This window comes from Falco cherrug, chromosome 6, assembly GCF_023634085.1.
Source record: "Falco cherrug isolate bFalChe1 chromosome 6, bFalChe1.pri, whole genome shotgun sequence".
NCBI classification, from domain to species: domain Eukaryota; kingdom Metazoa; phylum Chordata; class Aves; order Falconiformes; family Falconidae; genus Falco; species Falco cherrug.
In genome coordinates this window covers 21211715-21239462 of record NC_073702.1, presented here as the reverse complement: position 1 = coordinate 21239462, position 27748 = coordinate 21211715, and the positions used below count along the sequence as shown (strand labels likewise).

The window sequence follows — 27748 nt, the reverse complement described above, 5'->3', positions numbered from 1 at the left end:
TGAAGACCCATACTGGACCAGAGGGAAAGTGCGAAGAGGAAGCAGCAGCAGAGAGGAGCTTTTTGTAAACTGACCACAACTCCCTTTCCTTATCCCCCACCACTTGGTGCTTGGAGTGGGGAGAAGAGTCAAGAGCAAAGGAGTGAAGTTGATCCTGGGAATAAGGGGAGGAAAGTGTTAGTTTGATTTTTTTCCTGAAATGTATTTGACCCTATTTTAATTGGCAATACATTAAATTAACTTTCCCCAAGTCAAGTCCTGTGACAGTAATCTCTCTGTCCTTTTCTCAACCCATGAGATTTTTCATCCTATTTTTCCCCCTGTCTGGTTGAAAAGAGAGTGAGCAAGCAGCTGGGTGAGGGTGTGGCTGCTGGCCAAGGTTAACCTACCACACTGAAAAAAACAACAGTATTCAAATAGGGAAATAATTACAAGTGGAAAAAAAAAGTAAAATACTGAAACAGAGTAATCAGGAAGGTCTTCAAGATTGGGTTAAATGATCATCTGCCAGTAATGCTTAGATCTCTTGAAGTAACTTTCAGTAGTATTTTTAACAATTGTTTGCTGTCAACTAATTCAAATAAATGAAAACCATTTCACAATCATATATAACTTCACAATTCTTATATTTGTACCATTTTATTTTTTCTTTAAAAATAAGTTGAATTTTACTTGTTTGAAAAACTAAACTGCTTTTCAAATTCAGAATCTGGAAAGCACATACACACACTGTTGATCAGCTCAAGATTCTAAATCAGCTCTCAAAAATTTTAGGTATAGGATTATAGCAATTAATAATTTAAAGATTATGTCCTAATTGGTATTTCAAGTGACATACTCAAAGTCAGCCTCAGGTAATTATTGCTTCCATTCAGTACGAAGACAGGCAATGGTAACCCGATGCAAATGAGAGGCCAAGCCACATGGTATAGGAGTGTGTGTTACACTGGCTAGTTCTGACAGCAGGCAAAAATGAAGACTAAAAGACTTTTATTCAGCTTAATTATCTATATTAGCAGTATTTTAAGAAATATTTTTTGCTTTTATTACTTTAGAAGCTATATTAAAATAAATTACAATTGGTGGTTTTAAATTTTACTGTGAAAATGGAGAAGAGCACGTTATTCGTAATAACAAAACATACATGAAACTGAATTATCTAATAATTTTAATGCAGAGTTTTTTTTAAGACAATAAACAAAGGGCTTTTTAATAAAGAAATTTACAAGGGTCTTCTACTTTATTGAATGCTAAATGAATATGTATTCAGGGAATATGTATACATAAAACTAAAACATCAACAGCAAAGATTTTCCTGAGAAAGTTCAAGGGAAATATGCTTGAGAAATACATGCCCACTTACATTTGCAAACAGGTGGCCTCCCTTTGTTGCTCCATAATCCATCTTCTTGACACACTGCTGTTGCTTGTTGACTAGATTCTAGCTTAAAGCCTTCATTACATTCATATATCAGTCTACTGCCCAAAGTAAATTCATTACCTATAACTGAACCATTCCCAGGGGAGTCAGGAATACCACAAGATACAGCTGAAAAGAAAGGGAAAGATAAAGAATTGGTATTTTGTCATATTTTTTAAAAAATATTGTCCCACCACTGAAATAAGAAACATAAATTAGCAATTTTGACATAACCCATTAATAAAAACTTCAATTAATTTTCCATCTTATTTACAATGTTCCAATAAATGTAACAGCACTTAAAACATTGATAAACACTTTGAAGTGCATCTAAGATAGACAAACATTTTATAAATCACTGTTTTGTTAATACAATCACTGTAGAGACAGAAATTTCAATATAGGCTCAGGACAAGAGTTTATTTGCTAGTGAGAAAACCAAGAAAGCATCCAAAGTGATTTGGCCCAAGAAGCAATAAACTGGGAAATTCTTAAATGTTTTCTAATAGTCTGTTTTTATTCTCTCAGGGTTTCTTTCATTCCTGCATTACTACAAACAAAACTTTATATTTGTTTGTTCTGTACATATAAAACAATGGTATTTAAGAATTCAATTTAACATTTCTTGTCTGATGAGAGAAGCACCTAAATATATGACTAGACAGGGAAGAGTTCTACTGAAGGGCATTATTCAGATATTTAACACTTATTTACACACCTGATTAATTCATTTCAGAATGCTAAATATTATGTGAATTCAGGTTTATTCATGTTTCATATAATGAAGGAAATTACTTACAGAATTATTTTCACTTTTTTGTTGTTCCTTTAGAATCTCTCTCTGATAAGCAATTATTCTTTCAAGCTCACAGATTTGCTGTCAAGTTAGTGAAGTTTGAGTAGTATCTAGGTTTTCTTGCTTATTTATTTATTATTTGACCAGAGTTCAGTACAGTTCATTTAACAGTATCTCAAAATATACAATTTTAGGGCAGAGTACAATTATAAAAATATCTATTTCAGTCACTTTTAGGAGAGGTCTCCAAGGCAGGATTGCCTTCTGCCAACTGATTTCTCCCTTGACTTTAGTAATGAAAAGAAGAAAGGCAACTTTTCAGTATCCATTTTTTAAGTTTCTTTCAATGTTATGTTTGATTTTAAAATATATATTTATGCACAGAGATTAACTCTAGGTGCTTGAATAAGTCCATAATGCTGTTAAAGACTTTATACTTTCCCCATGGTGCTTCTGAAGGGAAAGTCATAGCATTAGTTCCTCTGAAAGGAAATTTTTTTACACAAAATGGTAACTTGGAGCAGAGAAACCATCACATTATTACAATGAATCTATTTAAAGAGTTCATATAAACCAATGTATGTGTGCACAGAATCACTAGCTGTTTTCAATTCAGCATCCAGTTTATTGCTCTTCAGTAAATACAGTGAACAAAACATAGCTTTGAAGCTTTCATTTCTAAATATTTACCAATGAAAAATGGAGGTTTATGAATGAAAATGTCTTTTATATACACAGTCAATTCTAGGAAGCAATTCAACATTTTAGCAGTTAAAAAGTCCTGTGGGTATTTGTTCCTTTCCCCTTGAAACTGTGAATTTCTATTATTGTAATAAAGTCAGTATATTTCAAAAGAAGAAATGACAGCTTTTGTCTGAAAACTATTAAACAGAGGTGAAAATAAGTGGGTTTTTTAATCTGATTTTTTATTATCGTTTACCCAATTCAATATAAATGATTAATTTCACAACACATCGTCATGGTACCATAAACACAATGCTCAAATTTGTTTTCAGTATTCCCAAGCTGTCACATTTGATGCATTTAAATTAAATACAACACAGTAATTTGCATATGATTATAATGAGGAGAGGTATGCATTATAAAATGATGAATGGTTAGTTCATTTCAGTTGTTGCTTCCATCTGGAATCTGTCAAATTGCTAATAGAAGTAGAACTGTAGGAATGATCCAAAATAAGGGCTTCCTTTGTAACACCTTAAGCAGTGCTGCTTTTAGCAAAATTGAGTGTCTCTCCCTCAGTAGGTAAGGGCTGTGCTCCTGCCACTAGAAGGAGCAGCACTGGCACAGAAAAGGGAGAGGTGATAAGGAATGGGTTCTTAACGCCCACACTTACTGCTCTTAATGGAGTTAGAGAAAGTGGAGAAGGAGGATAAAAGCAAGTTCTGCTGCTTCTGGGAGCAGGTCTTTGTATTAGGAGTCACTCCCCACAAGGTGACCACTGCAGGAGCGGTATATTTTCAGGGCTCCGCTGTACTCAATATAGGTACTAATTTTATATAGGTACTAATTATAGGTACTAACATGTACTCATGTTAACAGAGCTGCATCTGGTTCAGCACTCTACCTGCTCCCCTAATAAGCAATTTAATCCTTTACCTACAACTAGAACCAACTCTGACCCTCTGTCACATTACCAGAATTTCATGCAAAATTGATTGCATGCTGAATTGACAGAAAGTTAAACTGTCACTCTATTTTACTACAACATAAAAATGCCTATACATTCTCCTTTTCCAGTCACACTTACTGTGAAATATTTCAGTGTCTCCAGAGCCTTGCACTATGTCCCTCCCTGGCCTCTCAGTTATTTTTCTGCTTTGTGGCAATAGATCCGAATGCTTGATGTAGAATGTAATTGGAATAAGACTTAACTTCTCAACTTTTTCAGGTCTCCTTTCTGACATCAAAACAATCTCTGTGTTAAGTGTGTATACATTTAATTGTATAAAACTAAAATACAAAACTATCGGTCTAACCACTCATCCATGTATATGAACATCTATACATACAGGTGGACCTTATTCTAGTTCCCTTTAAATATTTCAGACGTTAATTAACTTCAACTAACTTAGTGGTTTCTATGGAGCAAGAAGAATTTATTTTGTCATTTGAGAAGAAACAAAAAGCCTGTTTAGTTCATGTTAGCAGCAAATACTTCTGTTAGCATTTGCTCTTCACCTTTAGTAACAACCTCTCTAGAAACTACTGAAAAGTTCAAGACTGAGTAGTTCTTATGTGCAAGTTTAAAGAACAACAGATGTACAACACTCAGGTCACAACCAGGTGAGCTTATCAGTTATGTCAGCTCTGATGCCATGTCCAGTGTACCAAAGCACCTCAAAAATCTATGCTTACCTGTCACAGTTCACCACTTTTTGTGTGTACCTCAGCCCTCTACTGTCTCTTTCCTCCGCTCCTGCTGAACCCTGTACTGCTACATTGTGAGGTTACTCTCACTGCTGCTTCAGCCACTAATCACAAAAGCAGTTTTGGCATTCTGGCTCTGTTCCTGTTACAGTCTGTTGTTGTTTGCTTCTCCCCCAGAAACTAGGATTAGAAAGAAATACTCCTGTTGCTACTAATTTCTTGAGGCTGCTAATGGCTTTTAGAACAGTAGTGTGCAAACAAAACATATCAGCACAGCCAGTTTCACTAAATAGCAAGTACTTTGATGTCTGAAGAAAAGTTAGCTGAAGTAAACTGAAACAGCATATCGTCTTTGGACAGTGGAAACAAGTCACTGCTGTCCCACACCCAAGTATTTTGAAGCTCCCAGCTTCCCATATGATTGAAAAATGATAAAGAATGATGTCAGAAAATCTTCTGACTTGAGGAGCCGTCAACATGCCTCTTAGGTCAATGATTAGATGAGACTGCCAGGTTCCAGCTGGGAGATGTGCATTCAGAGTATAAAAGATACATAACTCAACCTTAATTGTCTTTATTATCTTGCACAGCAGAAAAATATACTTCCTCCAAAGAACAGGTAATCAACACAAATGGAAAAGCCTTTTACTACCTAGAAACTGATAGGCAGTTTTAGTCACTCTTTGATGTTCCACATGTGTTACTGGAATTTACTTCTTACCAAAATCAGTAAATTTAGAGTTTAAAGCAATCCTTTAAAATATCTATACACCTATATAATTTTAAGATGCTAATGTATTATTCATATTTAAAGCATGCAAGTTCACTGCATATAGAAGAGAAGCTGGAGACTGCATTATAGTCAGACACTGAGTTTATTTCCATACACTGTAAAATCTCTAAATTTAACGCACAAGCATTTATCATCTAGTGACCTGTTTCTGGCATTGAACATAGTGCTGAGAAAAAGTATTTAAATACCCTAAAATTAAAGGTAGCAAGAGAGGAGGCCCTAAAAGTGGGATTCATAACAAAAATCTCTTGAGTGGCTTATGTCTGTGACATCCAATCAGAAACATCAGGGAGAACCATGCCACAGAAATACTAGTTCTCCGGCTTGGATACATACAAGAATAACAAAGAAACCAAAAGGGCTATGTAGCCATAGGGCTGTGGGTGCAAAAAACAGTTGGTTATGAATGGTCATCTAGTCTATTCTCCTATCACAAGCCAAAATTATACTTGACTAGTGTTCATCTAATTTGTTCCTGAAAAACTTCCAATAATGAAAAGTCCATATTCTCCAAAGGGAATATATTCCAGTGTTTCACAGCCCCTCTGAGAAAAGAAGAAAAAAATAAAGGTCTAACTTCAGATCCTGTTGAAATAAACTTAGCTGTAATTTCTCTGTCCAGAAAGGGCATTTATAATTATTTCATTCCTCTTTGGAGCTACTTTTAGCCTATTAGAGGTTTCCAGGTTTCCCCTCAAACTTCTGGTTTTTTTAGTCTACAGTAGTATGCTTCTCACTGTTTTGTATTTTGAAATATGATCATAGGTCTAGAGTACATTATAAAAGGAAACAGGGATTTGAAACTCTTAAACTGTGCTACTTACCTCACATTTTTTATTTTAAGACTGGTTGCTAAGAGGGATATTTTTTGCATAACAAGATTCAGCAAAAAGGTAAAAGCCCAAGTTTAATTTCATGCTCAAACACACAGAATATTTAATTTTATGAAGAAGTTTGGTGGTCCCAGGCTCAAGGTTCTTGAGCAAAATGCAAATGGATCTTTTCAAGCCAGCTCCATAAAAACACTTAAAGTCTTCTACCCCAGGTCAGACATGGAATCCCATTATGGTCCTGGAATAACCTTTGTTTAGCACAGCAAAAAGTACAAGGATCTCTAGCTCTGCAGTGTGGTTCTATCCACTTCAGCAAGCACAGAGGTATCAATAGTAACAGTAGTTGGAATCAGGATTTTAAGCAGGAAATGTTGGCTTCAACTATATTTTTTATCATGACTGTCATAGGTTTCCAGCCTTTCCAAGTACCCACAGTCCAGACAAGAGAACTTCTTCCTTAAAGTAGGCATCTCCAGTTTTCTTTTATAAACCTACTAGGGAGTAACTCCAATGGTGAACAGCAGCCAAGTGTTCTTCAAGACTCCTTAAAATTATTTTTAACTCTTAAGAATGAGTGGGAGAAAATCAGGAAGAAAAAAGTCAAAGGCTGTGTCCTGTCTATGAAGAACAGTTGGGATAAAGAAGGGTGTTTGCTCACACCTCCCAGAGGAGCACAGCCACTCCGTCACACTGGCACTGCCACCACGTCTCCAGACATCTGCAGCCCTGCACTCCTGCTCCATATGGACCCTGACAACTTGCTTTCGGTTTTTTATGCTAACTGCTCTTCTTGCCAAGCTTTTCTCTCATTTTCTCTTATCACCTATTCACCCCTGAGCCTCAGCCTTCTTTTTCTACGCTCCCCCAGCACAGGGATCTGGACGCGAGCTAAGCAGTGGCCAAGGTGACGCATGTGGTTGCCAGGATCATTACTGGGGCCTGTACTACATCCTCTCAGCAGCTATCTACTGCTATTGCATACAAATTGCTATTTTTGCTGCTTATAAATATTTTGAACATAGCATGGCTCACATTTCTCTTTTTCCTTCTCATATGAAATAAAAGCAATCACAATACTTTCAAATGTCCTACATAGGAGTCAAGTTCTTCATACATTGTCCATTATTACATGCATCTGCACTTGGGAAGACCAGAATTGAAAAATATCTTCTGACCCTACCAGATTAACCCTTATTATATGTGTTCATATTAAAACTGATCTTGTTATATTAAATATGCAAAAAATAACTCCTCTTTTTTGATAATACAATCACATTTGATTTCAAATGTTACCTCTGACACAGTCAAGTTATTAATATACAAATATAACCCTGCAGGACTGGTTTTACAGAAATTTCAGACTTAATCAAAAGCATTTTTATTGGGAAACATTCTATAATGGAATCCTTGAGCTGGACCAAAGGTGTAATTTTAATGAATTTTCAGAGAGAATGCATGTATTTTGGTAACACATATTTAATAACCTTAGAAATATACTTTCCATTTCAGAGTTTATTGAACACTATATGCTTCATCCAGACATACAAGTTTGGAATAATTGTGTCACAGTTATAACAGTGGCATATTAAAATTGAGGAATTCTACATTAATAAGATCTTTATAGTAAAGATTAAACTCATTTACTATCTCCAAAATCTTTTTTCCCCTGCTGCTAACAGAAATCTATGTACACACAGCCACATACATTACTGAAATTATAAATACGGCTTAAAATTAAAGAATAAAATGTATTTGTGAACATGCTGCATTGCTAAAATTTCACAGCTATTTCTTGCACATAGTATAAAATAACAAGGACACAGTGTCTGAAGTATTTTGTTATTTTTTTGAGTCTGCTTAATTTTTGTTCAGAATTTATTACTGGCTGGGACTCTGTTCCCTGGTTATCCATGATAAAGTCCTGGACCTCATGTCAAGTCCTGCACACATCTGCACATTTTTCCTCCCTCTAACTTTCTGTGAATTATTCCATTCTGCCCTTAAAATTGGTGACTGTTTTCTTAAATTGTTCAAAGAACTGTTCTCTCTATTATTCAGAACTCTTTACACACCTTATTATGTTCAGATACAGTTTTCTGTCTTTAAGCATTGCTTATAAAGCGATTTTCTAAAATAATCAAATGCATGCCAGAAAACTACTGAATTTTTATTTAAAAGTTCTGTAATACAACAATACTATGAGCCGTGGACTGTTTAGATATGTATTTTACTAAACAAAAAAGTGCTGAAAATGTATTTTTCATTTGGTCTGTATTTGACTACATTACTTCTTAATACTTCAGCTCTGCACATATTAAGTACACAATTCAATATGTATTTGGATAAATTCATTATGTCAGTGTGTCTCTTGGCATACAGCAGTATTGACAATGCTGTATCTGTTTTGTAAAATATTCTTTGCAATGACATTACAGAAGCATACTTAAAAAGAAAACATTATCTTACCTTGGCAGATTGGCACAGGAGAATCCCACTGATACATGCCATTTTGGTGGCGCCTACATGTCGCGTTACTGTGACCAATCATTCTATAGCCAGGTTTGCAGTAATAGCGAACTTTACTTCCAGCAGGACCCCCTGTTTTATTTACAATTCCACCATTTCTCAAGACAGGGTTTAAGCTGCAATAGGGAGCTAAATGCCAAAAAAAGGGACATTATTAAAACCACATAAAACACACGTCATGTACCAAGCTCTCATTATTTATGATATGTGCAAACTTTGAATGCCATTAAAATTAGTACAGAATTCTTTACATTACACTTTTGGAATCCTCAGTGAAGATTCAGACTTCTTATGCAGAAATACCATGAAGTTAAAAAACACAGTCTATAATCATAAGCCAGTTTATGCTATTGTACATAAGGAAGCTGCAATCAGGAAACATATAGATGATTCAGTAAGTTCACTCACAATAAACTAATTCAAATTTGATACATTTATAAATATAAAACTTTACTGAACCACACAATATACAAAACAAACAAAAATGAACAATTTTATTTTAAAAATCCAGTGAACTTAGACATCCAAGTAGAAAATGTATCCTTTTGCCAAATATGTTAAAAATTTGCATGACCATAAACTGATTCCTCAGATGCGTTTGTTTCCACATCAAAATTAATGTAATTTTAAAGTACACTTCCCCAAAGATATTACATGACAACTGTATTAAATTTTTAGCAAAAGAATGTAACTTGAGTGCAGCTTCTTAAATGTTGAATTTACACTACATCTGAAGATAGAATGTACTTGTTTAAATCTAAGTTTTGAAATGAAACTAAACCTTGCTAACCTTAATCATTACTACTACAAATACTTTTCATAGAGAGGTTTTCCTGACCAGTGTGGTCGTCAAGAACATGTGACATATAGGTGAAATGTTTAGACATGTCCTGAAGAAGTAAAAAAAAAGCACACAATGCATAATTGTGTCAAAAGTGAATAATAAAGACCTTTTTAAAAAAAAAATCCAAGATTGCAATACCTGTACATAAGGATGGAGTATGATTACCCAAGCCAGATCCAGGGGTCAAGCAAAGGCATAGGATAGTTTGACATACATGTGGAGTTTAACACAAATTTGTTTCTTGCATGCAAACATTTTTCACTGATAAAAACAATACAAAATAATTACCTTAACTTTATATTGATGTACAAGTCACCGCACATTTGCAGCAGTGCACCATGTCAAGCTTACACAGATTAGTATCTTTTCAGAAGAAGCATGGTAACGACATGGATTGCAGAAAATAAACCTGGCTAAACATCCACCACCGAAATAAGCCTATGAACTTTTTCACAGGGAAGACAGTATTGAACTTCACTGATAACTATGTCAGTACCAAGCACACCGAGACTGTAACTGCTGCTACAATACTAACTCTCTACACTATACTGAAACGTGTCTTAAGCATACTATGATGTTTGTATCATTATCCAGTAGATGTTGTGGTTTTATTTCACAAGTGCAAAAGTGCAGAATTTGGTTTACATCTATAAATATTTTTCATACTATTCATTCATTTCACACAACCCTGATTTCCTTCTTTCAGCTTTCAGTATCTAGCTCCCTCTTTTTCTTTTTCTTTTAATGCATATTTTGTCACCCTATGGTGCAACTATGATATCAATTACCACCTAACGAGGGATGTTTCTGTTCATTCACTATGGAGAGATAAGGTTGATTAGACTACCAATTGAGATGCTTCCTTTAAGTGTCTAGGTTCAGATGCTAAAGGTATCCAAGTCAATATTCCTAAGAAATGCTACCCAACAAAAGCAGCAAAACTAGGTCCTACATTAAAGAAGCTGAAAAATGTAGTCATCTGTTGAGATTATATTAAACTACAGTTCTCAATTAAGCAAGATTATTTCTACTTGAAATATCATTTTTATACATTCTTTCACTTGGGGGGTTATTGGAAAAAAATATATAAAAAGGGAAAAAAAACCCAAAAGCCAGGTTAAAAATCAGTAAGCTAGGATAGTTGAGTAAAACAATTGTTTGGCACCACATTCTGCATCCCTTATAAGCACAGTGACATTCAGTTACACGGCTAACTAAATGAAATAAATTACTAAAACACTGTTTAAATTTAAAAGGGGATTTGACCTCTAAAGAAGCACAATAAATATGGATATTTTTTTTTTCAATCTACTGAAGAAAAAATGATACTGTTATTGCAACATAAGCTGGTTAAGACTAAAAGACCACTGGATAAGAATACTAAAGTCATCTCCAGTAACCTTTTAAGCACTATTTAATTTTAAATATCCTAGGAGACCTTACCAACAGCAGGTGAGTCCTAAACATATTATGCCATTCAGACAAAACTTTAAATTTATCTCCTCAGTACTATAATTCTAAACAGAAAATATTTGCCATATGATGTATAAACCTGTGGCCCGGTAATACAGTGTTGCCTTTGCTAGTAACAGGTTACAGACTTTTTACTGAGTTTGTAAGTCCTCAGGACCAAGGTTTGTCAGGTTTGTGTCATCTCAACCTTTTTTTGACCTGCCTGCAGCTTGGTTTTTACTTTCTTTAGGTTTAACAGCTTTTTTTTTTTTTTTATTTCCCCTCTGGTCAAGTGGGTACAGGGGAATTATTTTACTTTAGAATTATGTTTATAATTTCCTATTATCTTTTTATGGTACAATCATACCTTTATATAGGTACTTATAACAAGCAATTATTCTCTATAGAATAAGATATTTAGGTCTCTAGTATGGTGATGTATAGACAAACAGAGGCCTTGAGAGGTGGGGACACAGGATATAGTTAGAGAAGCAGAGGCATGGTACACTAAGAGGGTGACAACCTGTGCGCTGTCTAAAGCTATACACAACTCACCAGTGATCAGTTAAAAAACTTGTAACTCAGAGCTGAGCAAAAACGATTTTCAGTAAAAGAGCAAAAAAAATAGTAACTACACGTAAAATGAAGTATATACAGTAGAATCACGTGTAACTTAAATTTGACCAACAGCAGGGTGTAAAAATGTGTTACCCACAAAAATGATTCTACGTGGATCTTAAGAGTGAGGAAGAAATCAGTATCACAGTCTTCCTGTTGAAGAACTCCAGCTGCTGATGGCCTGCAGTATCTCCCCCAACATACAAACACCAAACTGAAGCACTGCCAGCGAAAGCATGACTGTAGCACCAGGGAATAGGTTATAGTGGGAAGTGTGTCTACAACAATTCTAACCATACTGTTTTTCTGTATAGCAGCTTCCACATATTCTTCCTTTTTCTTCTTTTTTTCCTGTAACTAATTTATCTGGTCTAGTAATTCTTTTACTAAACTGCTAATGTGTCAGTTATATTAACAGTAAATTCTTGGCTAGACACTTAAAACGTAGGCTTTTCCCCATAACAAGATTTTGAGTATAACAGGTCATACCTTTATCTTCTGATTACCAGGGAGCTTACTGCCATTTTTTTAGCTGTAGTTAATTTCAATAATATATAGTATATATGAACCTCCAAAGAGATCAGCTTTAAAATGGCATGAAATATGGAACATTCGGGCTGCTGAATTACACAGAATGATGTCAAAATACTGCAAATTTCATGGAGGGCCACAGGGGAAATCTATTAGCCATAATTTTTGCTTATGTTGTAATAATTAGTAATGCCCAGAGCCCAAAGGCATAGTTTAAGCTCTCCAGTGAACTAACTGGTGTTCAGAAAAAAATCAAGCAGAAATATCATTGAACTGAGACAAAGGAATTGATATAAAAAAACAAAAGGAACAGCAATGTTGCTCAGAATTTATTTCATCATCACTTTGGCAAGTGTACTTAATTCCTAATGGTCATTACTGTAGACCTCCTATAGAAATCCATATCCTCCTTCCCCAGCTACCTTGATGACTCCTGATGATCTGTTGCTTTCAGCCATCATTTCAACCTACTGTCACTAGTGCTCACTTCTCCTGCCACCCCAGTGTCTCACTGAGTGGTAGCAGCTGCATGGGACTGCAGGAAATTGGGAAGAAGAGATCTGGGAACAGAAATGTCTTGGTAAAGTTTTGTGGTCACTGGAAATTGTGCAAGTTAAAGGCAGAGGTTCAAGTGTGAAAATAAAGCTATGACCTATGTTTGACTGGATAGGAAGGTTATAAGTGGAAAAAAAAGAGAGAGAAAATATTTGACACATAGGTACTGGGTTTAAGAGCCCAGGGGAAGAACAGTCATGGCAGATTATGCAATGAAACAAGAAAAGGAAGGGCGGGATTGCAGGCTAAGGACCAGTGATGGAAATGAGAGGAAGAGAAGGATCTGGTTAGCTATTAGAAGTGGCATCAAAAGGATGGATGTATCAGAGACTGACATTAATTCAGAATAAAATATGACAGAAGAAAACCATATGTATGTATGATTCATGGAAAGAAACTGGAAATAAAAATATATACAGTAAATCGGAATTGATCAGTGGGAGCCAAAAGATCAGACTGAAGCAAGGAAGAAGCAAGATAACAAATAATGGGAGATATTGTAAAGAGAAAGCAAGGGATATTAAGATAGGAAGCTAGAAGGGTAAGAAAGATCGACAAGAGCTGGATAAAGAACTTACATTATCTACCAGAGAACCACTAAAAGTAGACTGATTTGTAGGGAAGGGTAGAACAAGGATGGAGATCAGAGAAAGGTCGGGGAGCACAGCTAGACTGGCTTGGCAAAGGTATTTTGACCAGAATGAGTGTGAGGTTTGGGACAAAGTAGGTATAGTGAATGCGACTACACAAAGCAAGGTGAATTCCTTGAAGTACAATGAATAGTTCAACAGAAGGTAGTACAGAAATGATCTCACATATCAGAAAGGGGCTGTGCCCACAGATTAGCAAACTTTACAATTCCATGACTGTTAAGAGTATCCCTAAAACCCATAATAATGTGCATTTTGTGATATGAATCATAAATGTTTGGATAACTTATATTTAAAACAGTTATTTACCATAGATTGAATCCATCTACTCTTTCGGAAACTTTTGTTAATGACATCTGAAAGCAGTGCCAGAGGACAGCAACAATGATGCAGGCAAGCACTGCTTGTAGTCCTCATCCATGTCAAAGCCCTACCAAAACTCATTGTATTTTGTGCTGCAAAGGCAGTGAAATATGAATAGAAAAAGCTGATACTCAAACAATTTATTATGTCTAAGCTACACACGGCATAAAAAGAAGGAAAGCATTTGAAGCAAATTATCTAAAATTCTGAAGATGGATTTTAGTTTACAACTCTGAAAAATCTTGTTGAAGACTAACACTTGTTGAGACAGAGAAGGGATACTGATAACACTCCATACAATTCCCTTCATAATCTACAGTTCGGTAATTTTTAATCTGTTCTTTAAACAGAACTCTCCTCAGAGTCCAGAATGAAGCATACACAACATCTTCGAGGATCAGGAACTGACAAACTAAATGAAGAACCACACACAAGACAATAAATGAAAAATGTCTGAAGAAGTGGAGTGCAAGTAAATGCTTGAAGAATGTCAGACTAAAAACTATAGCCACTGTCAGCTGAGTGAAAATTCAGGGTTAAAGCAGGAATCTCTACAGACTGCTCAGAAAATATTGCAGCCTTGTATCAAGGACTACTAAGATAAAATGCTGGTTTTGTCCCAGCCAGTTTCCTACAGAGCACCTGTCCTGGAATATCATGAGGCTTAGCTGAAATAGATGCAATGACACAGGAGTGCTCTCATCTAGGAATGACAATGTTTTACCACAAAAATGTGATAAACTTCTATGAAGCCATTCTAGTGACCTGAAATAGTTTTACATTTACAGATTTAATTTACAATTTACTTTTCCAAATGATATGGCATCCACATTCTTTCAAGGCCTCTTAAACACCAGTAGTTTTTGTAATGCAACATATTGAACACTTTCAGCTCATTTATAATCACAACATCCATTTGTCACTTGCAACTGAAGACCAACAGGGTAATAACTGCCTAGCTAAATCACATATCACCTAGTCAACTTATGTGTGGACAGCAGCATAGATAAACACTGATAAGAGTTATCAGTCAACAAGATAAAAACTTGCATTTGCAGGACCATACCCTTCCCTTCACAAAGAATATTCTCTTAAGGGCTGAAACATTTAAACATTTATGCTGAGATATTTTTTTTCTGTTTGAAATATTCTGTCTAAGGGAAGGTCAATTAAATAACTCCGAATTACAAAATAAAATCATTTGAAACTGGATGTCCAACCCCACCCCCCCCCCCCCCGATGATTTTGTAAGTCTCAGTCACACAGTGAACACCATGACATTTACTCTAAGAATTTATTTTAGCAAAGGACTTAATTTCCCAGCAGTATTTTTGATCGATACTTCAGACAGAAACTAATACGAAGAAGATACTTATAACTATTCACTGGAACAGTCCTATGTTTGAAATTATAAATAAACAAAATACCTTCTTTCAAATCACATGTTGCTTTTGTTTAGTTTATATGCTAGATTTTTTGTTGACAGATAAAAGTCACAGCTTAGTCCACTGCTTCCTTCTAACTTTCCCATTTGGATACTTACTTGTCTTTATCATCATATTACCAAGGGATCTTATGTCCTTTGTGCTGCTATTCTGTAAATATCCAATAGGCAGAGGTTTACTATCATCCTCACTTTAGACAGACTCACTTTACAGATAAGAAATCAGGAACTGGCTGAAGTAATTAGTTATGGACACAGAAGAAAACAAAACCTACCTCTTCTGTTTACTGAAACATTTCCTTAATTAAGGGACCATCCATTCCACATGTTATTTTTCACTTTATAATGTACAGAATCAACAAGGAGATTAATACTCAAACAAGCAACAAAAAAAAGGGTCAGGCGGTCTTTCTTTTGCAGTTATCTCTGTTTCAGCTGGGATGGAGTTAATTATCTTCTTAGGAGATAGTACGGTGCTGTGTTTTGGATATGATGTGAGAACAGTGTTGATAGCACACAGGATTTTTTAGTTGTTGCTAGGTAATGATTATACTAAGTCAAGGACTTCTCAGTTTCTCAGGCCCTGCCAGTAAAAAGACCGGAGAGGCACAAGGAATTGGGAAGGGACACAGCCAGGACAGCTGGCCCAAACTAGCCAAAGAGGTATTCCATACCATGAGATGTCAATCTCTGTATATAAACGGGGGGGTTGGTAGGGGTTGGGGATCATTTCTTGAGCACTGGTGTGCATCAGTCGGCAGGTAGTGAGCATTGTGCACCATGTGTTCCTTTTTTTCTTTCCCTCTGGATTTTATTCTTTCCCTCCCCCTTTTTATTATAACTGTTATTGTCATCATTGTTATTATTGTTCTTTCATTTTTATTCTATTTCATTTATTAAATTGTTCTTACAATTCAACCCTCAAACTTTCATTCTTTTCCAACTCTCCTCCTCATCCCCCTGGGTGAGAGGGGAGTGAGTGAGCAGCTGGGTAGTACTTAATAACCAGCCAGGGTTAAACCATGCCAGCAGTTTATTTTTAAATCTAGTAAGCAAGCAGTATGAAAACAAGGTAAATTTGCAAAGGCCGATTCCCTCTTTAGTGATATAATTGTGAACATCTGCCTCTTCAAAAATTACATATCTGACTAAATAACCTGCTATTTATAGCACAGATGTTCTTACTGATTGTTCAACTTTTATAAATGGTCCTGTTTATATTCCTTGTGATTCAAAGTACTGCATAAAGCTCTGCTGTGTGACTTTCCTGCTGTATTTACAACAGCAAATCACCACCTTAAAGTTTAGGAACCACAGAAGAAACTATAAAGAGTCTGATGAATTTTTTCATACAGTTCCTTCATCATTTGTAACCAGCTACTGGAAAATGCAAGGAGAAACCCAAACCAATCAACAGCCTTTTCTTTCAAATTGAAATAGAAAGGACGTAGTAACAGTTGTTTCCCAGGTACAAAGCTTAAAAATAAGATTAAATGAATGGTGAAGAATTAAGATTCTTGCAATAACAGATGAGGTTACAAAAGCAGAATTAAGGTGGGGTGGGTTGACCCTGGCTGGATGTCAGGTGCCCACCAAAACTGCTCTATCACTCCCTCTCCTTAGCTGGACAGGGGAGAGAAAATAAAAGGCTCATGGGTCAAGATAAGGACAGGGAAGGCATCACTCAGCAATTACTGTCATGGGCAAAACAGACTCCACTTAGGGAAAATTAATGTAATTTATTACTAATCACATCAGAGTAGGATAATCAGAAATAAACCCAAATCTTAACACACCTCCCCCTCCACCCCTCCCTTCTTCCTGAGTGTGCTGGTTTTGGCTGGGATAGAGTCAATTTTCTTCCTAGTAGCTAGTACGGGGCTATGTTTTGAAATTCTGCTTGAAACAATGTTAGTAATGCAGGGATGTTTTTGTTATTGCTGAGCAGTGTTTACACAGAGTCAAGGACTTTTCTGTTTCTCACACCACCCCACCAGTGAGCAGCTTCACAGTGGGCAAGAAGCTGGGAGAGGACACAGCCAGGACAGCTGGCCCCAAACTGACCAAAGGGATATTCCATATCATATGACATCATGCTCAACATATAGTGTTGGGAGTAGAAGGAAGGCGGGGACTTTGAGTGATGGTGTTTGTTACACATGATGGAGCCCTGCTTCCCTGGAGATGGTTGAATGCCTGCCTGCTGATGGGAAGTGGTGAATTAATTCCTTAATTTGCTTTGCTTGCGTGCGTGGCTTTTGCTTTACCTATTAAACTGTCTTTATTTCAAACTACAAGTTTTCTCATTTCTACTCTTCCAACTTTCCCCAATCCCACTGGAGCAGAGCGGGTGGCTGTGTGGTGCTTAGTTGCCAGCTGGAGTTAAACCATGACCCTGGGCTCAACTTCACTCCCTATTTCTCTACCTCTCCTCCCCCAGCAGCACAGGGGGATGGGGAGTGGGGGTTGTAGTCAGTCATCACACATTGTTTCTGTTGCTCCATCCTCCTCAGGGGGAAGACTCCTCACACTCTTCACCTGCTTCAGCATGAGGTCCCTGCCATGGAGGACAGTCCTCCACAAACTTCTCCAACATGAGTTTTTCCTATGGGCTACAGTTCTTCATGGGCTGCTCTAGCATGGGGGCTTTCCACAGGGTGCAGTCCTTCAAGAACAAACTGCTTTAGTGTGTCTCCCGTGGGGTCACAAATCCTACCAGCAAACCCACTCCAGTTTGGGCCTCTCTCTCCACAAGTCCTGCCAGGATTCTGCTCCAGCATGGACTTCCCACGAGGTCATAGACTCCTTCAGGCATCAACCTGCTCCAGGATGGGGTCCTCCACAGGATGCAGGTGGATATCTGCTCCACTGTTAACTTCCATGGGCTGGGGGCACAGCCTGCCATGGCCTTCACCACAGGCTGCAGAGGTATCTCTGCTGCAGTGCCTGGATCACCTCCTGCCCCTCCTTCTTAGTGTCTGCAGAGTTGTTTCACTCACTTATTCTCTTACTACTGTCTTCTGACTGCTGGTGCACTTTTTTTCCCCCTCCTTCTTAAATGTGTCATCCCAGAGGTGCTACCACTGTAGCTGATTACTTTAGCCTTGGCCAGCAGTGAGTCTGTCTTGGAGACGGCTGGCATTGGCTTTATCAGACATGGGGGAAGCTTCCAGCAGCTTCTCACAGAAGCCACCCCTGTAACACCCACCCACCAACCCCCCCCACCCAGCAACTACCAAAACCTTGGCATGCAAACCCAATACATAAGGTAAAATAGAGATCTATGGTGGGGTTTTTAATATGTATGGCTACAGTTCTATTAGTAGGCAATTGCAAATTAGCTAATTAACCACTTATTTAATTATTTACCCTTGAATCACTAACTAAAAGTTAAACAAAAGCCTGTAAACTTTATAGAGCAAATGTCAACTTGCAAAGTATCAAGCTAAGTACCTCTCTGCTTCCCAAATCACAGTGCCTGCAGTGGGTGTGCCAAGTAGTGTACTTTAATTCCTCCCATCACTACTTAAAAAAGTCATTCACCTTTTTCTTATGCTTTAATACTAGCTTGCTTGAGTAGAAATGTGCATACAGGGTTGTAAATTGTTGAGGAAGAGCAAAGGCAATCAGCATGTTCTGCAGGTGTCTTTCAAAGCAGTTTCAAACTTTCATCTCTCACAAAGTGAGTTTCCTAGCCTGGGCTCAGCAACTTCCACTTTCTGCACTCACAGATCTTCCCCATAAACTACATAGTTTTGGTGGAACCCAGCTGTACCAGGAAGTCAGGTTCAAGCACTACCAAACAATAAGCAAGGAAGCAAGCATAAATAAATAAATAAATGAACAAACGAATGAATAAATAAATAATAATAAAAACCAAAACAAAAAACCAGCATGCAATACCTTTTCCTTATATATTTGGCATCCATTTTGTGATTCTACCATACTATATCCCTTTCAAAGAATAAAAGGGAGTACTTCCATAGTCCTGCAAGAAATTTTAACTGATGCTTCCCCTCTTAATTTCAGTATGCTATACAGATACTCACAAAATTAAGAGACGTCACTTAATATCTAGGTATTAGTGCAGTTAAGAAATTTATTATTTAGATTAAAATCATGCTATTGCATCTATAATATATCAAAGCCCTTATAAGAATACCCCTCTGTTGTAATGCTATAGCTCTTTTCTACTAAGATTTAGCAAAAAACCTTAAATCATGATAGAAAACATACAAGTAACGTTAGACAAATTGCTTACACAAACAAGGCCATGCATTAAAGAAAATATTAAGCATTCCTCTGAAAGCTTCTAGTACTTTTTAAAAGTGAAAAAAATTTTTATCTTCAAATGAAATCAGTTGTGACAAAACTACAATTTGCAAAATTTTGTGCATAGGCATAGCTGGAGAAGAAGGGGAGGGTTGTGGGAGGGCAGTAATTCATTTCAATGGGTTCTTCATTATGAGGAAACCTGCTGGCTCAGTCACAGCTGCCACAGTATCAATAGCCTTTTTGGGATCTTGTATTTTTCCTACTTTCATGATGTTGCTTTCCCTCATTAAGATTTAAATCCAATTGTTTATGCTGCTGCTCACTGCTAGTCTTCTTTCCTGCTGATTATTTCCATTGAGTCTCATGTAAAATGTACAGAAGTTTAGAGAAAAGTGCAGACATTGTTAGTGAAACAGAAAAAGCAAAACAGTTGTTTGTTCCTAAAACATAGCCATAAGGATCTCTCTCCAGTCCCCCAATTTTTTTATTAGCTGTGGCTAGTGCCATAATATTGATGAACTAAGCCCAGCAATTAGTCAGGCCACTTCTTCACTACTGCAAAATGTTTTGTGTAGGCACAAACTTATTAAATAATTTCTTACTCCTCAAAAATCAGTCTCTGTAATAATTTGATACTTACAAAATAAATCCTTTACAGGAAGTCTGTTCTTGTAACCCTTCTATTACTTCCTCACAGAAGGCTCACTCCCTTCACTGCCACACATCTACGGGTTATCATCTGACAGAATCTCTTTGTTCCTTCTTCCACACTCCCAATCCATCTATTAGGTCCTGCAATTGCCTTTTTCCTATTAAAAACTAAATGAATTTTCAGTATGCTTAAAAACAACTTCCCTTTCCCCAGACCATCAGTTTCAGTTTGTCTGTAGTCATACTCCAAAGGCTGTTTGCAAGGTGGAGGTAATGCTTTTACTAAACTGCTGGGGTTTGTTTGTTTGTTTGTTTCTTTTTCCTGACTGCTCATAGTTCTGCTTATAGTTCTTAAGTATGCAAAACAAAGAACATTGTTATTCTCTAAGCTCAGCGCTGAATTCTGTTCCAGTAACAAGAGAAACTTTCCACAGGTTACAGAGCCAGTGCCTGGGTAGTGCAGGAAAGGAGCAGCTCTGTGAAAATCATCTCCCTAAATGGCATTTAGCATGACTAAATATCTGCTGCTTGATAAAGCCTTCTTCTGAAACATTCTTATCATTCCTTTCTCTACCTAATTTATATCGACAATTATTACCCACCAAAATTAACACTTACAACCTTTACATTCCTAATCAAGTCCAAACACAGAAAATGCAAATGTTAACAACATACAGTAATTTTCACCTCCCTCTCCCTCTCCATCATGTAAATAATTCCTAAACCAAGCCTTTTAGGAGCAATGTGTCTGCAGATTTATGTGTGAAAACATCTTAAACAGACTGCTAACAGAATAAGGATCAATATGCCTACACAGAGAGTATAATCCAGTATTGCAATACAAGTAACTGAAACCGATTATTTTTGACGCTATTTAGACTATTCAGATACTTCCATGTCACCAGAACAGCAGATTCACCTGCAGCCTGTTGAAGAAGTAAGGCGTTTTTCCCCCCCGATTTTCCATTTATTTGTACATGAAGCACAGTAGTAGTAGTAAGAGTTGTGAACTGCAGCTCAAGGAAATTTTAAACCTACTAATTGTGTACTGAATTACAGGTGGAGTACCACATACCATTTCAAGAACAAAAATTCTCACTCTTGAGTACTTCTGTGTAAACCTAAGGGCTACTCCTCCCACTAACATTTCAAAGGCCTTGCTCCAGGGTCTGGTAAGACAAGATAGCAGGTTGTACAGAGAAGTATTTATTGGAGAAGTATTAATATGGAGATCTTTGGCAAACTGGGAAAAAAGAGTCCAAGTCCTCTGCTTACCTTGAACTTGCAATAGAACGATTACATATGCTTAAAATATACATTATAATCAATTCTCTTCAGAGAAACAGACATTATATTACAAGTTCTAATTTGATACTAAATAGTATATGTACCCACAAAGTATAATTTAATAGAAATCATTAATACCTGAGTAACGGATCTTGAATCCTTTCTTGCTGGTTGCATGATCAGTTGACCAGCGAAGATATAGCTGATTCATTTTGCTTGTAAAGTTCAGCTGTCCAGTATGATTTCCACTTAAAGCAACCAGTAAAGGGCTTTGCCCAGAAGAACCTTCAGAGATAGACAAAGAAGCTATTGAAGTTTTAAAGTACTACCAGTTTCAGTAGTCTTTTTCATATTTTAACTCAGCTCTGAATGTGAATATACAAGGAAATAATAGGAAATAACCTGACACATCACTGCCAGTGAAATAACTAAAAGATCTCTATTTAAACTATCCATCTGGTTTTAGGTTTTCACTAGAGTACAATAAAAAAATCTTGATACAAACAAACTGAAATATAAAACAATGAGTGTTTTTGCCATAAACACTGAAAAAATAGTGGGTTTAAAAAAAATAATTTGTATTTGGGACAATTACTTTGCATGAGGTTATGTTTTTAATTCTTGTCCTTTCATATCCATTATTTATTTAAGCTCTTTTCCTACTACTGAGTGGTAGCAAATCTACACATTCTTTGACATTGTACAGCTTGTATAATTTTAAACACCACCACATTACATAGTGAACACATTAGCTAAAGAATGCTGTTACATGTAAGATCATCACAGTTTCACTGTGGAATACACATATGTACAAGTGCTATGGATTTACAATACATACTTTATTAAGTCTCGGTCCTGTTAAAAGATAGTGTGTTTATTATAGTATTATTTTAGAGTAAAAAAAATCACTTGTGGGAAATAAAAGACACTAAAAAAATGTGTTGGCAGTAGACCAATATCTTCACTGCAATAAACCCTAGAAGCACAAATAATGATTTGGAGGCTAACCATATAATAAAATAACATATATGCAAGAGAGAAAAAAAAAAAATCAAACCAATCTCCAACTGAAAGCTTTCTGAAACATGAAATGGCATCTTCCTCCATATGAAGGTTATGGTTTCTCCAGCTGAACTGCTCCCTTTCATATGCTCACTATGCCTTTCTCTCCACATTTTTCAAGTTCAGGAAAACCATATTCAACCAACACTATCTTGGCCACAGCAGCTATTTCGAATAAAGAGGCTGCTTCATTCATTTTTGCTGAGTTTGAGCAGCTGCAGCCTGACCAGCTCATCTTATGTTGCATGAAAACACAAAAATAATACTGAAACAAATGTTACCTAAAAATTGAATACAGTTGTCAGCCTTCTCTCTCTCCAGTTCAATAAATAAAACAACTATATTCTCTGACTGGGAAATTTCAGGTACAAAAGGGAGAACAGAGAAGCCACAGCAAATCATAAAGATTAAGACATCCCAGTTACTAGGAACTGCAGTTCAGTCACCATAATGACAACACTACAACTAAATAATAATTACATAAGAAATTCTAACAAATACATATACAAAATAAGAAAAAATAAGCATAGCTTTAGGCTCAGGCTGCCCAGCATGCCCTCATCAAAAAGCTTTGTGTCTTGTTTGTTATTCATATTAGGGAGTTAGTGTTTGATGATTACAGTGTAGGGTAAATGATGAGGAATGCTGAGGTCAGTTCCTATTTTAGCTTTAAAAAATTATTTAAAACATGACAATTCAATTGGTTTCTTTGTGCTTCACCCTGGGTTTTTTAAAATCTGTTTAATACACTTTACTAGTTACAGTTTAGAATGTATATGTTCTTTCAAAATTCTCAAATACAGGGGCTAAAAGAGTACAATTACAAAGATCAACTACATACAAAGAGATGAGAATCTTTCCTTATTAGTGATCACGAAGTTAGTTTGCACCATCACATGCCACACTGTATTTTTTCACCATTGGGAAATCAGAGGAATGATACAATGCATTTTAGTTTGCTTTGTTTTTCCTGAAGTTGAGTTTCACTTTCTGTACCTTACCTAGCAGGCAGCTTTTCAGATGATGTTCAGGAAAGTCACCAGCATGACTTAGGTGTTCTTGAGTCTGATTTTTCTATTATTATTTCAAAGTTTGTCTATATAAGGAAATAAAAACTCAACTTCTGCTGTGCTGACCTGTCGTATGATGCTTCTCTGGATATTAGGTAAAAGTTGACATTTCCATCTCTTTTCAATGACAGAAGATTTTTTATTTTGTTTTATTTCAGTGAGAAAAAAGAAATAGTCAAAGAATATTTGCTGTATTAAATAAATGCTATCTAGTGTAAGTAGCCCGAATACAGTGTTTTCAAGTTCAAAAGCCTTTAATAATTATATTCATGGTACATTTATGGCTTCTCTGGTTTAGAATATAGATAGGATTTCCTAAGAGTATGACTGATAAATGGGAATGGCTAATGGGTTTATTGCTCCCAGCTGACCGGGGTGGTCTCATTGACTGGATGCCTATGCTGATCATCATCCAGCTGCTGAAGCATCATAATTTGCAATGTAGTCAATTAGGTGTAGTTACTATTTTGGTTTGCAGTCCAAAGCTGCCTTATAAAGTAATCAGAGACCTGTGTCTTAGCAAATACTATTTCTTTAAAAGTCTTGCCGGTTTCTATATAGTTTCTGCATAAAGTTTGGTGACACATCTTTCCTGGTGTAGATCAGTGCAGTTCTACTAATCTAAATAAAGGTATGCTGGTTTGGACCACACAAGGTCCCAGGATACGACATATATTTGTTGCAAAATGCAGCAACACAGGGAAATACCTAAGCTAGCTCTGAACAAGCTAGTCAGTTACATCTGTCACTGGAAACAGTATAGCCACATCAGCATTGCCTTCTGCCCCAACAAACTCCTCATGCTGAGACGTGGAACTAATTAGCTTGGCAAATCACATTGCTAATGTGGCTACAGGGACAAAGCAAGTATCTCTGCAAGGCAGTGTAATGTGGCATATTTAAGTATCAACTTGTTAAGAGCTAGCTTAGGAATCTCTACATGGCACTGTACTGAGAGGTTATAAATACACCATTATCTTTCTCATTTAAATTTGCTGGTAGGTGGTAGAAAACATTACTTCAATAAAGCTGCACTAGAGATGAATTTGTAAGAATGTGATCTCATGTCACAAAATGACAATGCTTAAAAATGTAGTAACTGACAAGCCTTCTGTCAGATCTATTATTGATAATCTGGTTCCACTACATTTAAATGCATAAGAAAGAAAGCAAAAATCTTCATCAGGAACATTAAGCAGTTTCAATGGAATTTTTCAAAACAAAAAGAAAACAAAAAGATCAGGCCACTAGAAAAGTTCCAGGCACACTACATATTGTCATAAAAAGCAGAGTGGAGGAAAAGTCAGTCTTAATATATTTTTTCAGTCTACTTCCTCCACTCACCTGACATGGGCCAACACATGTTATAAAGAAACAAACAAAAAATGCTAATGAACTTGCATTTTAAAAACAATGAAAAATATTGTGGGGTTTTTTTTTTTTAGAATGCTGTTATCAAAAAGTGAACAAAATTTAATAATTTTAGAGATTAAAAAACTACTACTTAAGAAAAATACTTAGAGCAAGATACCTCAAAAGATAGGACCTTTTAATATTTCTCATGTTATGAAACTCCCATTGTGAATACTAATTAGTTCTATCATAGTTATCATGTATTCTTGGTTAATGAGGGAAGATACGATAATGGTCTGCAAATGAATAAAAATATATTAACAATCAGGGACTAGTTCCTCTCATCAATCAATGGCAAGAGAACAAGTAATAATAAGCTCAGAATTCAGCAGAAAATAAGAATAGAATGTAAATTATACAGGGCCCTTTGAGAGGTGCTGCTGTGAGTAACACTAGAAATTGAGGTTTTATCATTTCTCCACTCCTTGTCCCTAAACAGATGGTCAAATACTTTAATAGAGGTATATTCAAACAATGTGCAGCACCAGTTCTGCCATGCTATGGAGAAAGTAGACTGGGTATTCGGATTCAAATTTGAGTACTTAGACTAAATTTTATTAAATTAGACAAATGAAATTATAACCCCAAAATATTTCCTCACCAGAAAAGATCCATTACAAACCAGCACGTTAACATCTCCTTTCAGACATCTCCATACACTTCCCAGGAAACAGAAAATGTGTTGACTTTCACAGGGGTGCTGTAGCTGCTACTGCTTCACCTCTAACAATACCTAAGAATATTTAAAAGCTTCTTTGTCTTGAATACATCTATAAAAATCTTCTTTGGCTAACAGATCTACATTTAAGAAAAAAGTAATAGGAATACTGGACTATGGTTTAAGTTTCAGATGTATCACTGCATTATGAAACCAATAACTGGAAATCAAGTCCCGCTCAACCCAGTATTTGTTCTTTTGTGGTTAGACAGAATACAAATCTCTCTTACCATCAAATACTTCCAGCTCATCAAATTGCTTTTCACTTTGAAACATTTCTACAAAGATGGAAATGTTATATCCTGGCTCAACCTTTATAGTCCAAGAACAGGTCTGAGAATTGGGATAGGTGCCTGGGTATCCTGGACTAAGGATCACTCCTGATGATTCTGTACGGATTTCATTTGCTGGACATTGTGCTACAAAGGACACAAGAAAAACAACAACAATAGCAATGAAATAAAGTGTTTCCTTTTGTGAAAAAAAGTAGTTTTGTTTTTCAGATATATGTATGCTTCATATTCAGTTTCCAGAAGAAAACATGTTAAAATCACATTCCAGGTGGAAGGAACAATAAAGATCCCTTTAGCACAAACAGGAAAACAGGACCACCTTTATAAACCTTGCATTTATGGAACAGGATACTAATTATGGTAAAGCATTAATCCAGAAATATTTCATCCCAAAGGGTTTACAGAAAAGAGACTCATGTATGCTGCTGTGATCATTCAAACAGGTGAAGTAAAAGTCCTGGTAAAAATTTTTATTTGGAAACTGTCTTCTATTGGAGTCTTAAAAAAACCACCCACCTTTAACAACTAAGTCAGTTAAATGAACATGAAAACATACTGGAACTTCTAGGCACCCCAGATCATTTGAAAGCACACACGTTTTGTGCAAAGTGTTTATTTTCAACACAGCATCCTCCAAATCACCAAAGACCTTCTAAGCAACCACTTCCCCTGTTACTTTATACTCCAAACTCATACCATTATATAAACAGTTTCATCTGGTATTCCTAGGCGTTTATGATTTCTGCATATGACAATGAGTACACTACATTAAAATGCTGTAAATTTTATATCCTAAATACTGGATTTGATTAAGAAATTCTTTTCTTGGTCACTGTTTTTCTTTAACATTTTGCCTTTCATGCAGGACTGATCTTTCATGTCTGTTTGCTGTTGAAGACTGATACATTTTTGTCCAGAGTTTCATAATATATGTGCATTTTAACAATGTTTTCTGTGTAAGATTCACAAATGTATCTTGACAGAAATGCACTCCTGGAAACTGTCTAGCACAGTACCCAAGTACTTGCATAAATTAAAGGTTACAGGAAAGGTGAAAAACATAACAACAGAGGAAAAATTGTCAGAGTGAAAATATGTTAAAGGGGAAAACTCACATATAACTATGTGAAACAAGTATTAAAAACTGGACCATTCCCCTTAGGTGGCCTTTTACAAACTTGGAGGTGAAATTTAGGTTCAGTTGCAGTCAAGAAGAATTTTGCTGTAAACTTCTGGAAAACAGTGTCAGGACTTAATCTTTAATTGTCCTCTCAGAGAAATTAAGCATACTGGTAGAGGAGGAAATTGTATTTTATAAAAGATGGCCAGTCTTTACCTTCTGTTCCATACACTGGAGACAAATCTGAACCCTCCACCAGAAGCAACAGTACAAACAAAATAGGAATTTTATCCATTAATTCATGTATAAATTAACCATCACTTTCCCACATAGTGCATAAACCTTTACCTTTGAGAAGCTGGCTTATTCTTGTGCTTTCTCTAACCTAAACACAATTTTCCAGACTTGCATGTGGAAGGTAAGAGAAAGTGTACATGTACTTGCATGTGGAAGGTAAGAGAAAGTGGACAATACAGTGTTCCATTCACTGTCCCAGATTCTTTAGAATATTTTCAATAACAGTACATCATGTGAGAAAGAGATGAGTTTCAAGCAACTTACAAATGCATTTTCTGAGGATTACCAATTCATCAATGGCACCAAAGTTTAGAAAAAAGAAACTAAAAAGCAGAACAGTTTTCTG

General features: G+C 36.2%; 1 protein-coding gene across 1 annotated transcript in view; it reads right to left on the bottom strand.

The window, feature by feature from the left end:
• Positions 1 to 27748, bottom strand: part of CSMD1 (CUB and Sushi multiple domains 1) — a 1210443-nt gene that overhangs the window by 84835 nt on the left and 1097860 nt on the right. The window contains exons 47-50 of the mRNA XM_055714855.1: positions 25923 to 26111; positions 21568 to 21714; positions 8700 to 8888; positions 1364 to 1549 (exon numbers count right to left, since the gene is read on the bottom strand). Of these exons, the coding sequence (XP_055570830.1) occupies positions 1364 to 1549; positions 8700 to 8888; positions 21568 to 21714; positions 25923 to 26111 (711 nt within the window). The remainder of the gene's footprint in view (positions 1 to 1363; positions 1550 to 8699; positions 8889 to 21567; positions 21715 to 25922; positions 26112 to 27748) is intronic.